Source organism: Genypterus blacodes, unplaced genomic scaffold (assembly GCF_046128005.1).
Source record: "Genypterus blacodes isolate CSIRO-AG114 ecotype Tasmania unplaced genomic scaffold, CSIRO-AGI_Gbla_v1 ptg000299l_1, whole genome shotgun sequence".
NCBI classification, from domain to species: Eukaryota; Metazoa; Chordata; class Actinopteri; order Ophidiiformes; family Ophidiidae; genus Genypterus; species Genypterus blacodes.
The window spans coordinates 96,849-115,143 of NW_027467090.1; the positions used below are offsets into that span (position 1 = coordinate 96,849).

Below are 18,295 nucleotides of genomic sequence, written 5' to 3' on the forward strand. Positions count from 1 at the left end.
TGTAACATTTTATCCTCTGACTTGAGTCCATTTTAACTTTAGGAGCAGTGGGCAGCCAGAGTGCAGGAGGGGGGGGGCTCATGATCTATAGCCTAGTGCCTTAGCCAAGGGCAAAGGCAGGTGAAATGAATTTAACACACACGCTTTGCTCCTGATGGAAGAGGAAACCAGAGGACACACACACACACACACACACACACACACACAGACCAGTGGAGAACACGCAAACTCCACCACATGGGAAGGACCGGGCCAGGCAGGGATTCAAACCCTCAAACAGGCAACAGCACCAACCACACACACACACACACACACACACACACACACACACACACACACACACACACACACACACACACACACACACACACACACACACACACACACACACACACACACACACACACACACACACACACACACACACACACACACACACACACACACACAGGTCCCAGTCAGGTGTCAGGACCTGTGACCCTGCTGGTCTCATCTGAACATGGATGTAAACATCAGCAGGTCTTAGCCAACATGCACACATTTAGATTGAAGTAAATAAATATCAAATATAAAGTGTGAGCAGTAAGCTGTGTTGTCATCAGCATCCGCCGCACAGAAGTTGTCATGGAAACCTCCCAGCCTCCCAGCTGGTGATGTGTTAAGAATAAATGGATGTTTCAGGAAGCAGACTGTCATGGAGCACATCTGGATCAGAGCTTCAGCTTCTCCTCTTAAACACTGGCACCCGGATCATTCAGGCTGTGATGTAGGACCTTCAGGGAGTCCTCCCGTGTCTGAATGTGGCTTTGGCGGGCCGCTGAGTGTGAACAATGCTTCACTGCTTCCACCGGCACGTCAAAACTCATTTTGCTCTGCTGACTTTGGAGAAGATCTGAGACGAGACCTCAGCCCTCGTACCAGAGAAGAGTTGGGGAAGAGTTGGTTGTGGGCCCTCGCCCCCTCAGAAGAGCTTCTTGGCCTTGGTATTCGTGAAAAGTGCCAACAGCAATCCGGCGCTGGAGGGGCGTTTGACAAGTCTCGTCATGGTAACCAGGAGCACATGTAGAGACGCAAACGAGCGGTGGAACAAGACGACGTACAAACTGAGACTTTTCCTCTCTCCCAGCGTCAGGGCGCTCACCTTAACCCCCGGCTCACTGGAGAGGAGGGACTCCGCCCGCCACCGTGGGCGCTTCATGTTGGTGGAAAAAAGCGGCGAGACATTCCAGAGGCGGACCGCGGCTGTGACGGCTCGGTCCTGGAGCCGCTGCGGCCCTGTGTGCACACAAAGCTCCCGCCGTGTGTGTTTGTTTGAGGGATTTGCAGGGGTTGTGTTTTCTGGGTTCTCTAACGTGTCCGCGACTCGTCCATGGGATCCAACGCCAACGCCAACGCCAACGGCGTGCTCTGAGCAGCAGACGCTCAGTTTCCTGGAGCTCTCCTGACTCTGGCCATGCAGCCTGATGCATATTTCTGATATTTTCACTCCATGAAAATCAGATGTTTTCATTAAATCTAGATTTTCTTTTTGCTTATTGTGGCGACTGAACTTCACTGCTGAACCTGAGAAACGGTTCATATTCCTAACATGAGCCCCCCCCCCCGGGCTAAACAGCTGTGGATCCAGTAAATGACACCAAAACACCACAAAAATAAAAATAACTTGAATAAAATTAGAATGGATTTGTCTGAGTTTTGTTTGCGTCTACAGGAAAAGTTCACTTGAGCTTTCAGGTACAAAGTGAAGTATGACGCTCGCTTCATGGCTCAGACTTTAGAGCCGTTCAAAAGGAAATATGTAAATGGAGGAGGGGGTCAAAGGTTAAACCAGTAAAAGTGGACAGCAGCTTGTTTTCCTTCGGGGAAGTCGAGCATGAATCTCAAAGGGAAATGCTTAAATTCCTCCATATGCTCCACACACACACACACACACACACACACACACACACACACACACACCTGTAAGTCAGAGCGACGGCTTTGGAAGGCCCCGATCTGAGCTGGATGATGGTTGACTGAAGCTCTTTCAAGCCTTGCTGCTTTTCTACAACACATAAATCATACACACACACACACACACACACACACACACACACACGCCTACGAAACGGCCCGGACAAGCCGCAGAGTCGAGCGAGGTGACACCCCCCCCCCCCCACACACACACACACACACACACGACAGAACACGACCTGAACTAATAAAGGTCATTTTGGTGACATTATTCTAATCAACAGCAGCTGGCAGCCATGTTTGAATGTTTGATGTTTGATGTTTGATGTTGTCGCCGAGCTGCGGCTGGTGTACGACGTGACTCGCTAACTTTCCCTTCTGTTTATTCCAGAACACAAAATGAGTCAGTCAATTAGGAAAACAACAGGATTCTACAGCCGCTAAAACAACAATGATGTCAGCCAACACACCCAAACTTAGGCCGATGATGTCATCTAACACAGTGCAACTGCCTCACAACTATGATGTCACCAAAACGTTCCAACAACCATCGAGTCAAGTTGATAGAGAATAACAGGAGCCTGATGAATGACTGATCCTGAGCCTGATGACTGACTGATCACGCTCTGCTCCATGTTGTAAACACACAGGACAGTTAGGTGCTTCTGCATCAAAGACCAAAGAAGAAGAAGAAGAGATGCTGCATTCCTGAGAGACGCACACAAAGCCAATAAAATCATTGCAACACATTTTTCTGACCGTGTGTGTGTGTGTGTGTGTGTGTGTGTGTGTGTGTTCCATTTCTGCCTCTTCTCCACTCTGAAGCTCTCGGGCTTCTCTGTGATTCACCGATGCCAGAGGAAAGATCATTCCAGAGAATCTCATGAGGAGGAAGAAGAGAAAGAGAGAGAGAGAGATCTGCTTTGTGGCACCGGATCCTCTGCCAGTTTGAAACCCAGTGAATCACGGCACCGGGAGGAATTTTTGGTGTTATTGTGTGCGAGCAATGAAAACAAGAGCTTTCCTTTCCGATGACCTCGCTCACATACTGCAGTGTGGAACTCCGCCCTGGTATTAATAAAGAGGCTTAACTCTAAACATTTCCAGCTTTATCATCCAGCGTGCTAATGATTCCTCGTGTACGCCGCCGGGCCCATCTCATCCCGCTGGAAAGTTCCCCCATTATTCACCCTGCGATGGCGTTACAACAAGAACCGAGGGAGAAACAATCATAAAATATAATAGAAGAGATTTGGACGGAACTCTAGCTTTGATTTGCAACTTGTCACGTTTCCATCACACTACTTTAATACTTGATCCTATCAAAACAAGTTCATCTGCAGCGTTTAGATCTCTCCACGTGTGTGTGTGTGTGTGTGTGTGTGTGTGTGTGTGTGTGTGTGTGTGTGTGTGACCCCGATGTCACAGATCAGTTATGTAGTTCTGAAACCATAACGAGTTAAAGATACAAGACAGAAACGTACTGCGTGTGTGTAAAGAGTGAGGAGATGTGACGGCTGTGTGTGTGTGTGTGTGTGTGTGTGTGTGTCCGTCTGTCCCCAGGCACAAACAGTAATTAAATGTGTCCTGATCAACCAAAGTCACACGTTCCCAGCAGACGTTGGACAGAACAAACATCTTTACAGTACAGAATGTTCCGGCTCACGCAGAGAAATTCTTTTGATATCGTCGTTCACTTTTCTTTTCTTTTTTCCCCCGGCGTTGTAAATTCCGTCTCCCGGGCCGATGACAGATGTGTCTGCGTTTTGTCACGAAGGCGTTCACCTCAACACCTCCGCACAAACCTCAGAAAAGCAAAGGCAGCGCTGACCTCAGCTCTCAGGAGGAGGACGGGCGCTCCGGACAGCTAAGAGCCGGAGTCGGATCGGCGATTGTGATTTCCCTAATTGTGTCATTACAGGAATAACGGTGTAAACATCGGGGGACGGAGCTTTTCCCAACTTCTCCAGCTGGGATATGGGAACGGATTCAACGCAACGTGAAGTCGGGAGACGCAATGAAAATAAGAAGTGTGCGGGACGGAGGTGAGTGTGATTATACCTCACTAAAAACCTCCAAACTTTACCGCCTGTGACTTATCGGCTTTTTCTCTTTTGGGCTTTGTTCTGGGGATCTGGCTTCCTGTCCGGCGGTGCTGTTCTTGGCAGGATGCTTCAGATGGGAGTGGTTTGTGAGGGACCACACAGCTTCTGAGAGGCTGGGCCACGTTTATGTTTATGGAGGGGCTCGAAAAATACCTGACAAGTGGCTCCAGATATATGCACACATTAGCTTACCTATACATTTAACATTCCTCTCTTCCTCTCTCTCTCTCCCTCCCTCTCTCTCTTTGTGAAGGGAAGCCGTGTGTGTGTACCTGATCAGTTTCACGGCTCAACCTTGACATGATTGGTTCTGTGTGATGTGCAGCTGGTGCAGGTAGACGCGTGCAGAGCTTTCAGTCAAATTAAACAGGATATCATTAAGGCCATGGCGCGTGTGTGTGTGTGTGTGTGTGTGTGTGTGTGTGTGTGTGTGTGTGTGTGCGCGCGCTGCACACCAGCAATCAACATGGCAGAGGCAGGACCTGCTTCCTGCTCTGAGCTGCAATGGTCCAGCTGTTGATTCAGCTGGAATGTGTGTGTGTGTGTGTGTGTGTGTGTGTGAGGGGGACAGCGAGGGTGCTAGTGTGTGTGTGTGTGTGTGTGTGTGTAAGGAGGTTGTAGGTCCACTGCCTGAGCTGGACCGTCCCCTCACGTCTCTATAGTCTCTACAGAAGTGCGTGTTGATGGCTCCATCAGACTCCAGGGCAGAAGCGAAGCGGTGACACGGAGGCACGATTACAAAAACAACCAACAATCAAGAGGCGAAGCACGAGAAAGAGAGAGAGGAGCGGCCTGAGGAACACAAACACAAAGCAGGACATTCGCTCCTATTTATTTTGTTCTCACCGTCTCCTGCCAAACAGATCTATCGTCAGGACAACGTGGACCAGTTCCTTTCTGCCCGATGTAAGCGATGAAACACGAGACGCCTCAGAGGCGCAGAGCGAGGGAAATGAATTAGGCCTGGACGGGGATCTGAGAGCAATGGCACCGCCGTGTCACGCCTGGCATTATTTACACAACCACAGCTCCTGGGAAGCAGCAATGGAAGGAGGATCAGGGAGAAACTGGCCGGGCGCTCAAAGGGCTCCTCAGCTAGAATCCACAGTTCTTGGCTCAGCTCCTGGCTCAGCTCGGTCCAGACTCCTTCACACTGCTCCGCTCTCCAAAAGGCTCACGGTTCTGTGGAGACGACACGGAGGTCCAACGGCTCAGACTGAAGACATTAAAGTGCTGAGCGGCTCCACTGTGCACCGTGACTGTGAATATCATGAAGTACACAAGCAGAGGGAGGATGGATCTGAGCCTCTGAGAGATGAAGATGACGATGGTGCTGTCCAAGATCTCATGACTACAAGAGGTCAATACATGAGGAACACAACAACATGTCAACGGAAAACGATTGATGAGGCCACAGGGAACAGATTGAGATGGAACTCAGAACCTCATGCTGAGGAGCTCTTAGAGGCTTAACTGACGTCTTCTATAGATCGTCTACCATGGATCCATACGGTCAGGAGCGGATCAGGGAAGAGGATACCAATCACATGCTCACAAGAGGAAACACCAGGAGGCATCAGGAGAGAGAGAGAGAGAGAGAGAGAGAGAGAGAGAGAGTGTGTGTGTGTCCCCTCAGATCCTCCACTCCTCCGCCTGATCTCCATGAGAAAATGCTGCTAGGCCCAAAGAGGAAGTCCAACAGACGGGACTGATCAGCCTCAGCCAGAGGAACCTGAGGGAGAGTGTGGGGGCGGAGCGTTTTTATGTCCTCAGCTACCGAGCGCTCAGTCCAGACAATGAGGCAACGCCGCCAAATCTCAGAGAGAGAGAGAGAGAGAGAGAGAGAGAGAGAGAGAGAGAGACAGAGAGAAGCTGCGTGATGATGTGATGGAGAGAGAGAGAGTGTGTGTGTGTGTGTGGCACGTGGGCGTGTTGGAGGGGGCAGGAAGTGCTCCAAGTAAGAGTTTCCACACACACACAGACACACAGACACACACAGACACACACACACACTATCAGAGGGGAACTACGCTCACTTATCCAAATGGAGACTCGACAGTAAAAACATGACTTCAGAGCTCCTCCCTTTGCGTTGCCGTGCCAACTCAAACAGCTGCACACTGCTTTCTAATTGACACCTCACCTCCAGTAACCGCCGCGCTGTGACCGGAGCGGCGGAGCCAGACACCTACAGCAAGTACCGGGGAGGCGTAAAGGGGGCGGAGTCTCCAGGCGACACGACAACGCGGCGGAGGGGAATCTGACGGCGCCTGGCTCTCATTACACGGTGTGTGTTAAGTGCTTAGGAGACGCTTCAATTACCGCCTCCTTCCACATTTAGCTCCGTTTCCTAACCTCTAAAAGTAAACACGGCAACCAGTCAGAAGAAGAGAAGAACCCTCAAACAAACCAGCGTCCATCATTACAGCACATTAACATACTGTAGGAGAGTTTAACACACACACACACACACACACACACACACACACACACACACACACTGAATTAAGACTCTAAGTGGAAAATGGAAATACGATTGATGAGAGCGACCTCATCTTCTTTGATCCTCAGAAATATGATCTGATTCATTTCTATATAACTTACACACTAACTCACCAGTGTGAGTGTGTGTGTGTGTGTGTGTGTGTGTGTTTACATCCCATTTAACTTCAATAATCTTATGTTAAGTTAAATTCATCAATCAAATGGACTGAGATGAATGAATCCACTTTCTGCAGACGTACAGCTTCTTCATCTCAGACCTAACAGGCGTCTTCCCCTAACGATGCTGCTAAGTGTGTCACACAAAGCAAGCGCAGGGTCACACACACACACACACACACACACACACACACACACACACACACACACACACACACACACACACACACACACACACACACACACACACACACACACACACACACACACACACACACACACACACACACACACACGTTCCTCTGCTTCAGCACATGAACTCTTCCTGTCAGTCATCACAGTTGGACGAGGCGTTTGCTCTTTGTTCCATCGCTCGTCTTGAGCAGATGATTTTGTTACTGGGTTGGTTAATAAAAGGGGGCGGGGCCTGTGGTGTTGTGTCAGCTGGACCGGAGCCCCAGAGCGACTGAACGTCAGCGCCGTACGTTCACATGGCCGCTGTTTGTTTTCATTGTCGGCGGTGGGACGGATCAGCTGACATCTGCAGCGCCCAGACACAAGAGCAGAGAGACGACACACACTCACCTTCTGAAAGAAATCCTCCCCTCCGTTGACTCTCCCCTCAGAGGCGGCTAGAGTGAGACACACAGAGAGAGAGACACATCACTCACAGACCCACAAAGATGTTAAACACACAACCAAACCCCAACACGGCTCAATCAGGCTCCCACTGTCCAACCTCCACAATACCCTGTGTGTGTGTGTGTGTGTGTGTGTGTGTGTGTGTGTGTGTGTGTGTGTGTGTGTAAACGGTGGATCTCTATTTCTTTGCGTATTGTGTTTGGCACAGATATTGATCCGACTCGCTGAGAGGGAGAGATTGAAACGTTCCAGGTCCGTTCCTGTAATCCTTAGGATCTGATTCAGCTTCCATGGAACAAATTGATGGATTGTGTTGAGAGTGTGTGTGTGCAGTGTGTAACAGAAGCTGCTGTAATGGAGACGGCGCCTGGATGGACAGCTGGCTCCTCCCTGTACCATCACACGCACACACACACACACACACACACACACACACACACACACACAGAGAGAGAGGTGTTTCCCTGTCCTGTGTGAAGGTAATGATGCATTCAGGGACTCGTTCTATCCAAGATGGATGTGTTGGCGTTTGTGCAGATGTGGGTCAGGAGCAGCAGCAGAGTTTGTGCGGCGTAAAGGCTCATAAATAAAGCCATGTTATGGCTACAGTCCTCTGCTCGTCCTCAGCTGTAGAAAAGAACAATCAAATGGCCGAAGTGCAGCGAGCTAAGGCGCAATGAAGAGGTTTGAACTGGCAGGTCCAGACGTTGGTGTTGGCTGGACTCGATTACATCATTCATTATTCCTAACATCAACATAACACTTTGTCATTGGGAGTTCGGGGAAATGGGAAGTTTTGGCCTGGAGCGTACACACACACACACACACACACACACACACACACACACACACACACACACACACACACACACACACACACACACACACACACACACACACACACACACACACACACACACACACACACACACACACACACACACACACACACACACACACACACACACTCCTTAAGTCTCCTTAAGTCTCCTTATCAGAACATGTTGTAAACTCTGACAGATAGCCGATTACATCGCCCTGCGTGAAACAACGCTCCTTCAAGCTGTCAGAAACACACGGGGATTTATGGGAAAAGACGTCACTTCTCTGAAACTGTCTCCAGTCTGTTTCCCCTCAGTGTGACTGTGAGACGCCACATTCTAAAACACAAACAGAAAATAAACAACCCTCGCCGAACACAAGCAGAGCAGACGGACACGACGTCCTCCGGCCACGCAGCCACGCCAAACAACACGTGTTTGTACTTAAACACGCTCCCAGTAAACAGGTCCATGCTGCCGCTGTCAGGACGAGCGGCCTGGTTTACTTTGGCCCGGGGAGAGAACGTCAATTTACAGCAAAATCTGTGATAATGGATGAACTCTGACTGCTCACTGGCTCGCCGCTCTAAACACAACAGCAAAGAGAATGGAAGAGGGAAGGATGGACTGAGTGTGAGGAAGGTAACGTGAGAGAGGAAGAGCTGGTCAGGGACGTGACAGGAACCGTCCAGACGCACGCTCCTGTTATTTATACGCTACCAACGCCACAGCTCCGCCTTCATTTAAGACGCGAGGCCGTCCAACGCGATACGTCCCTCAGAACACAACACAAGAAGCTGTGATGGATGGACTGAAGCCAGGCGAGCAGCTGCTTCTTCCTGTTGTGACCTCAGGACGAGCTGCAGTCAGTCACAATGTAAACGGGATGCGATGAGACGAGACGCCGTCACAAACCTCTTCACCCGCGTCGACAGCTTACAAGTTTGTTTAGAGCCTCATTGTACCGAGCGGCTCACGCAGGAAGTTAGCAGACATTATGAAAGAGACACTGGAAGAGTTTCCTGTAATAACCAAGACAAACACGCATTAAACAATGTCTAGTGGAGGAGGCAATGTTTCCTTCTTCATTATCAGCATTCCTACCACATTAGTGCACGGTTATCCAAGGCTAAAATGGCTTCTGCACACACACACACACACACACACACACACACACACACACACACACACACACACACACACACACACACACACACACACACACACACACACACACACACACACACACACACACACACACACACACACACACCTTACCCTGATGGAGCTCTGTGCTAGTTTACTTCATTAATGAAACCATAGAGATATAAAAACACAGATAAATCTTCTGGAATCACAACATAGGGGTGAAATGAGTGTGTGTGTGTGTACGGAACATGAGTGAAAACACGGCGGCCATGTGTGGAGCAGAACATGATGTTGGCAGATGTGTGGCGTGTAAAGCAGGAGCAGGAGCGGGAGATGCTGCTAAGGATGACACGCTGTAACAGTGCATCACCATGGAGACGGCTCACGTTCACTGCATTACGATGAAGGCAACAAAGTTTCAGCATGTGAAGAAGGTGGACTGTTACGTTGAGGCCTTCATACATGAAAGGAAGCCAGCAGCTGCCAGGGAATCAGGCAGCGTACATAAAAACACACAGCATGCTAGCAAAGACTTTAGCACATACAATTTGCAGTTTATGGGCCAAAACATGCAAAACCACCAGTTCGGCTCTGTAAACCAGAGCTGGAACAGAAACTCTTCATAGGCAATAATATGTGGGCCTCTTTAACCACGTATAAGAGAAGAAGAAGAGCCGTCAGATACGTCTTTACATGTGAAGAAGAAATGAGCTCTAACTGTCACAGAGCCTAGAATCTGTCCAGGAAGTCACGCTGCATTCCTTCACAGATCTGATGTGAGCTAATGTTGAGGTCTGATAGTGTGTGTGTGTGTGTGAGAGAGAGGCTTGGGGGTCAGATGAGTACAATAAGTTCCTCCTCCTCCTCCTCCTCCCAGAACAGCAGATTGTAAAGGAATCAGGGGAGGAGGAAGGACACATGAACTCCATCAGCCCCATCAGATGTTGCAATCAATACTGTGCAATGAAAACAGCTAAATAAATGTGACCCAAGCCTGTGATCAAGTGTCCACATTCATTACATCAATGAAACATGAAGGACGTGGTTAATTATTGCCAAACGTCCTCGTCAAAGAGGTTCAGAGCGTTGGGAGAGTGAGACAGCTTGGAGAGAGAGACAGGAAGGCCTCAGCAGCAGCACCAGCAGCAGCACACGGGTTCAGGTCTGGTTCCCATTATTCTGCGGACAGAGAAACTTTCTGGGAGATTCCGCTGTCTTGATGCTAAAGGAATGTAAACAGCGCTGGATTTCGGCACTCATGGCTCCAATCTGCACACAACAATCCAGCTAACCGAGCCAAAACCCCAACAAGTCCAACTCATATCTACGCCGGTTCAGGGACAAATGTTTTGGGAAACCTAAATTGACGTTTTGACATGAATATTTATACCATTAGTGACTGGCAGGCCTCCGCTATGTTCCACTTTAATTGTCTGGTGGGCAGAAAGCAGCAGCGCCGCTCAGATGGAGGCGGACAACTGCAAACAATCGCTCCAATAAGAAGAGGGCAACGGTTCCACGGCCCAGACGTGAACCAATATCAATTCAACATATTCAGTACAACCCAAAAGAATTCAGAACCACCAAATAACACTGAGGGGACAGTAAATATACGGCTCCCTTAAGGTTTGTCCAATGGAGGAATTATGAGAACAGAACCTCTCCTTCCTGCCCGGAGCCTTAAAACGACAGAAGAAGAGATCTGAACCCTCAAAGTGCAGATTCCTCCAAACTCCAGGCTGAGAGTTGGGAAACACAGAAAGCCTCCATGAGCATTAACATGAGAGAAGTCATCCAGCTTCCATCCCCCCCCCCCCCCGACACGCTCGGGATGAGATTTCATAACAAACGACAAGTTCAATCTGAGCGTCTGTCTGTGACGTCTCAGTCTGATGTTTGCTTACACGCCGTTACTAAAGTTAGCAGGCCGGATATTAGAGCCAGACCCCCCCAGGCTGACTTTAGGTAGTCTGGATCAACTGCGCAAACACACACACACACACACACACACACACACACACACACACACACACAGAGCAGTGTTCCTCTGGGGTTTACACAACTAATGCAAAGTTTAACGAATGAAAGAATAAAAAAGTGATTGTTGATTTATCCGTTTAAGATTTTCTGGAATTTGATTTCTCACACACACACACACACACACACACACACACACACACACACACACACACACACACACACACACACACACACACACACACACACACACACACACACACACACACACACACACACACACACACACACACACACACACACACACACACACACGCGGTTGCCGCTGGGTCCTAAACAGCGCTGCGTTACATTGAGTTGTATCGATTCTGTTTATTCATATTCAGTATCTCCTACTTATTGCCTTTGTAGATTAATATATTTTGTTACTTCAGGTTAAGGTGATCCAAAACCGATGTCATCAAAGTAACAAAGTGATGCCATCAGCAGAGTTACAACAATGAGGTCACAACTTAATAAATTATCACATTTCAGATCAATAAGAACCTTATCAATGACTCCAACCCTCAATTCATCCATATGAGTGCTTGATCAGTACTCTGATGACAGATGGGGAGTATGATTGTGTTAAATAATGATGTAAACATGTTATGGATGTAGAGCTGTCAGCAGGTTGACTGCATGTGTGTGTGTGTGTGTGTGTGTGTGTGAACATCAGTGAGTCTGTGAGTGAGCGACAGAGTGTGTGAGTGTGTGAGTCTGTGGCTGAACGACAGAGTGTGTGAGTGTGTGGCTGGGTGACCGGCCTGTTTTCATCTGTGCAGCCTCAACACCTTCACTTCCCAGATGTTTGCACATGTGTATCACCTTACAGCTGACAAGTAGCTGGCAGTAATAAGAAGTTTGTGCTCTGAATGAAAGCAGACAGAAATTCTCCTGTCAGCTGCTCTGGCTCCATAAACACTTCAGTCAATTCTCCAAGACAACAGCGATACCTCATCACCAGGAGACGAGTCGGGGAAGAACACAAGTCCAGCGTTCGCGTGATATTTTATATCAACAAGTCAATAAAAGTATCCAAGCGTTTCACCTCAGCCTCTTCCTTCTGTTCCAACTGCAGATCTGTTCCATTTCTGTCTGCTGAGAAGACTTGTTCATGAATTTATTTGCTCCTTGTGTTTTGTTGGCTTCAGTGGCTCTGCTTTAAGACTTAACGCAGGAATTCAATCAATCGTTAGGTTCTTGATTGACACCTTCATGTTGTGGCTTTGTTATCAGCCAAACTCCCACAGCTGTCACCGTATCTCCGTCCCTATCTGTACCCAGAGGACTCATCCTTACTCCCTCCTCCCTCCTCCATCCTCCCTACTCCCTCCTCCATCCTCCCTCCTCCCTCCTCCCTCCTCCTGCCGGGTTCGCCGAGCGACCGCGCAATCAAATCAACAAACTCGGTGGCAGATGCTTTCAGACGGACAAAGATAGATCAAGGTCTCGTCAGAGGAGCGAGACTCTCCAACCCTGAGGTCACGAGGTCACGAGGGCCAGACGGGATAGAAACAATAAAGCAATAAAAGCAAACGCTTCATTCTGAGGTCCAAACCACTTCACTCCGTCTATAAATACCACAAACTTCACTCCCTCACATGACTCATATTTATACTCTGTATCTTAGTCGTGCGATTATTAAGCAACATTGCTGTACATGTTTTGGTTATCATCGTCTTCTTCGTCTTCGTCTTCTCCCTCCTACGAATGCTGCCAAGCGATTACGGAACGGGCTGCAAATTCCTGGTGCCTGGTATCTGGTGAGTGATCCCCCCCACGGAGCGCAGGGAGTCAGGCCTGACAGAGAAGGCGGCGGCGGTTAGCGTGTAAACGTTGCATTACTCTGTTGGGAAATCAGTGACGTCCCTCATTCAGCAGCAGCACAGAGCTCAACCGCTGTGTAGTGTGTGTTTAACCTGCATACATCAGGAGCCTGTGTACTGGAGAGGGATATGGGATCTCCTGACTGACTGCACTTCAGTAATGTCCGCCCGTACGACCAATCAGCTGCCGTCATGCAGAACTGCTCACAGGAAGTTCACATTGTTTAGTTATGGTATCTTTGAAATGCCCTCAGTCTGAACTAAACAAAGTCAGGTTCCCTTTAGTGTTCCTCCCACACAGCCTCTCCATCATCAAGTGGAGAAAAGTGCAACAATTACCAGGACTGAATCCAAACGCTACTTTAAACACAGAAAAATGCTTTTTCTCCAATCAGGCTGAGTGGAGAAAAGGCAGACGGGCCAAGATGTTGAATGAGGAGAGAGAACAACAAACCAAGAGCCCAGGTTCTCCAAAGATAAACACAGAGAGCTCATGGGGGGAGCGGTGTGTGTGTGTCTGCGTGTGCGTGTGTGTGTGTGGGGCCAGTGCGCACGCGTGCTGGATAAGTAGGGGGTGCCCCCCCCAAAAAACATTTCTAAAATAGCAACCGCAAACCAGACAGAATGTAAATCTGCACTTTGAAAAGGGCTGAAGTAAAAAGAGCTTTGAGGGACGAAGAAAAACAGGGATTCATTTCAGCCCATTTACAGTTCCAGAGGCGTAGAGACGGGTCAGAGCGCTGCAGCTTCAGCCCCTCTGCTGAAACCAGACTCCCGCTTTTATTTTCTCCAGTAATGAATTACAGGTTTTTCCACTGACTGGCGCTCAATTATATTACAGCTCCTGAACGCCTCATCATGCCCAAGATGAAGGAATCCAACGCGTAAGCAAAGTTGAATAGAATTGTTTAATTGTATCAGCATGTTTGAGAGAGGGAGAGAGGGAGAAACGGGCATCTGCTGCACGAACCCACTAAGGCCAGAACCCGACGCCCTCATGTCCTGAGTCCTTCCACTTCCTCAGCGTTTACATCCTGACACTCAGAGAGAGAGAGGAAGGTAAAGCTGCTGCTGCTGTCTGAGGATATTTAGGTCAGCAGCACTTTACTAAATATTGAGGCCCTGATTGTTAAATTAGCTCTGCAGACAAATCATTCACTGCATATTTACAATTACTTTAGTTTTTATTGCATTATATTATTTTATTTATATTTATTCATGTATTATTCACTCAGTATTTCTCTGTGTTACAAACAACAACAACAACAACACTACTAATAATACTACTACTACTACTACAACTAGTAATACTAATATTAATATATATATATAATAAAAGTAATAGTAATAGTAATAATAATCTGTACTTGTTGGTCTCAGTCACTCTTATGAAGGATGAAGAGGGAAAGAGGAAGACTTCCCTCTCTCTTAACTGCATTTGGTTTGTCTTTGCGCTGCCTTCTCTGTCTGAACTCTTATTTTGGCAGGTTGCTTCCTGTAGCGATGTAACAACAGGTCAAGTGTAATGAGGCTGTGGATGTATTAGAAGAAGAAGAAGAAAAGCAGGAAGTGAAAGCCAAAACACACAGTGCCTGAGTGTAGAGACGCCGTCTGTGATGGACATGAATCTACGCTCGGCTTGGCCCGATGACCAACACCTAAAACAATCTGAACTTTAATAAAGACTTCTGTCTGAGCTCACGTTCGGCCCCGAGGCCCCGGAGTGGGGATCGGGTTTGAGTGTAAGGATGAAGAGCGGAGAAACTCCGACTAACCCAGAGTGGATCTGCTGGAAGCTGGAACAACAGAGCAGTGTGTGAGTGCTCAGGAGGGAGCGATAGAGGGGGAGAAGGAGAGCGAGAGGAGAGAAGCCTGCAGCACATTCCCCTAAGGACACTCACTTCCTGTCTGAGGTTCTTACTCAGCACCCAGGAGGAAGAGGAGAAAGCAGAAGAGCGACTCGGCGCACACATATTCCATTCATGCCGGCCGTGAAGGAGCGGACAATACGGGCGGAGACACGACGACCGCCGCTTCACCAGAGGAACCATTCTCCTCCTCACAGGAAGAAGAAGGCCTCAGGAAAAACATCACAATGTGCCCAACACACAGCCTACAGGTCAGTGTGTGTGTGTGTGTGTGTGTGTGTGTAAGAACAACTTGCACTTTCTAAGGATATTTAAAGTTAAAACCTGTAATATCTCACAGAAAAGGCTGAAAACGCTCCGAGCGCGTCCTTGCTCCTCGCCATATGCAACCGCCACTCCCCCCCCCCCCCCCCTCACAGGCGGACGAGGCTACGGCCCAATAAGAGGCTGTGGTTACAGAGCATGAAAACAAATGAGTTCAACCAAGAAAATGATTCACTTAAGACTAATTGTAGGCTGTTGTCGCAGTTACTCAGCACGCACGCACACACACACACACACAGAGGGTTAGTTAAATGTTACAGCGTTCCCACACTGACCCGGGGCTTTAAGCTTCTAAATGAAGGTAACAAAGGAACAGAAGTCTCAGTCTCAGTCTCTCTCTCTCTCTCTCTCTCTCTCTCTCTCTCTCTCTCTCTGTCTCTGTCTCTCTCTCTCTCTCTCTCTCTCTCTCTCTCTCTCTCTCTCTCTCTCTCTCTCTCTCTCTCTCTCTCTCTCTCTCTCTCTCTCTCTCTCTCTCTCTCTCTCTCTCTCTGGCTTCCATGGCCGTGCCAGCGTCTCCAGGTCGTTAGAAGGAGAGGTTCTATCCCGAGGTGCCAGTGCCGCACCAGTAAACCCGGCCGGCTGTCAGGGGGAGATGTTGTTGTCACTTCACACTCCGGGTCTTGGAAGCCACCTGAGCCAGAGCCTCACAGTGAATGTGTAAATGCTAAACAGGAAGTCATTTCCACTCTGGTAACAGGGAGTGAAGTAGGGTTCGTCCAGACCAGAGGAAGTTCACTCTGAGGTGGGGACGGCGCCGCCATGAGGAGGCAGAATGATCACAGAGTGCTTCTGGGTCATCTTTGACTCGCTCTGACTTCATGTCTCTGCTGATGTTCCACTCTGACCCTCACACACACCATCACACTCTCTGACCCTCTCACACACACACACACACACACACACACACACACACACACACACACACACACACACACACACACACACACACACACACACACACACACACACACACACACACACACACACACACACACACACACCGACTTCAAGAAGCTCTGATTTACTCTACAGGAAGATGATGTCATCCATCATAACAAACCCTTTTCTCCATCAATACATGTCATGATTGAAGACTTTGCTATGGAAGACTCAACAACAGAACTCAAACTACCTAACGATGAACAGAATCGCTCATTGATCACATTGTGTGCAGCGAGAGGGAGGAAGAGAGAGCAGACTCACAGCAGCACCACACACACACACACACACACACACACACACACACACTCTCTTATTCATGCATTCTTTTATCCTCTAAAGTAACGGGTCAAACTCCAGCTACGCTACACCAACAGTGTGTAACCTGGCAACCAAAGACCACACACACACACAAAGTCACCTGCACTAAACCATCACAATGTTTACACTGAGAACTGATCTGAAGACTCTGAAGACAAGGATCAACCCCATGAATCAGATGAGGTCAAACACACAAACACACAAACACACACACACACACACTAACACACACACAACTTTCCAGGGAGGAGAAACCAGAGATAGAGTCACACACAATAACACACACAGCGAAAATATACTGGAGTTCCCATGAAATGATTCCATTAGCGTCCTGGCCTTCAGAAGGAGACGGACCACATCAAGATCTCTGTCTCATCCAATCACAACACAGCCAGCCACCGCAGCACTACCGGGCCAACTGGACGAGACAGAGAGGGAACCGTCCATGTAGATCTGAATGTATACACATATACACACACACACACACTCCTATCAGATGTGGTGAGCTGGGATAAACAACAACGCTCAGAAAAGTGTGTGAAAATGAACAGATGCCTGTAACATGTGAGGAATGTGTGTGAGGTGATAGCCAAGCCACACATGATGCAAGCAGACATCCTGTAAGACGCTCACAGGTCAGAGGTCAATGTTTGGGCCGGTTTCAGGGTCGAGATTGGGTCTGAACTTAAAAACCTAGACCAGGACCAGGACCAGGACCAGGACCAGTACCAGGACCGTGGAGCCCAGCAGCCGTTTCTTCTCTACACCCAGGCTGAAACGTCAACATGAGAGCGATGTCGGCCATGATGTCATGAAGCAGCAGTCTGGCAGAGATGTGAGACCAAACTAACGAGCAGACGAAACCAAACTCCCGAGTAAACTGGGTAGATTATGAACATATACAAAGTAGTGAGCGTGGACACACACACACTCACTCACACACACTCACACACACACAGACTGAGTGACGTGGCGCGGTATGTCCGGGGAACTTGGTTTTAGGGCCAGTCTCTGGTTAAACTTGTTTTCCTGGAAGAGTTTGGGATGACATGGAGCTTTGAGGAATGCAGGGAGCCGAGCAGCGAGCAGGACGTTCTCAGGGGGAACTACGTGTGTGTGTTGCTGTAAAAGCAGCTGCTGGGAAGCTGGAACACCAAGAAATCCTACCACAACGTAAACATTACTGATGAATTAAGTGTAGCGCTCATCTTTACACTCATGTAGATGTTTTGAAACAGCATTCTGGGGGTTTCTGTGAATAAACCTGATCAGCTCTCCTAACACGTATCTGGCTTGCTGTCTTCTTCTGCAGTTCATAAAGAATCCAGGCCTAATAAAATGGATCCAGTGATTGAAATGGACCGTAAATGACATCACCACATAGAGCTGCACCTCTGCCTGGAAGCTCTACATGAGTCTGTCCTTACTTTGTTTAGTTTAACTGCTCACTGTCACCAGCACATCAGATTAGATACCAGGCCCTGAACGCAGCATTTACAGTAGCACTCTGACGATAAAGGCAGGACAAAGCTACAGATACACACTTTCACTTTACTGTCCTTAACTTTGACTCACGGAGAAATAAATAACTCGAATACAAATCTAGGTCAGTTGCTCAATTTTTCATTTTTGGTTACAATTCCCTGCAGTTTGGGCAGCCGGGCATG

At 48.5% G+C, this 18,295-nt stretch overlaps 1 protein-coding gene across 2 annotated transcripts in view; it reads right to left on the reverse strand.

Moving 5' to 3' along the window:
• Window positions 1-18,295, reverse strand: part of bicc1a (BicC family RNA binding protein 1a) — a 50,622-nt gene that overhangs the window by 30,497 nt on the left and 1,830 nt on the right. For both annotated transcript variants that reach the window (XM_076137194.1, XM_076137193.1), the window contains one exon: window positions 7,305-7,351. In XM_076137194.1, coding sequence (XP_075993309.1) covers window positions 7,305-7,351 — 47 coding nt within the window. The remainder of the gene's footprint in view (window positions 1-7,304; window positions 7,352-18,295) is intronic.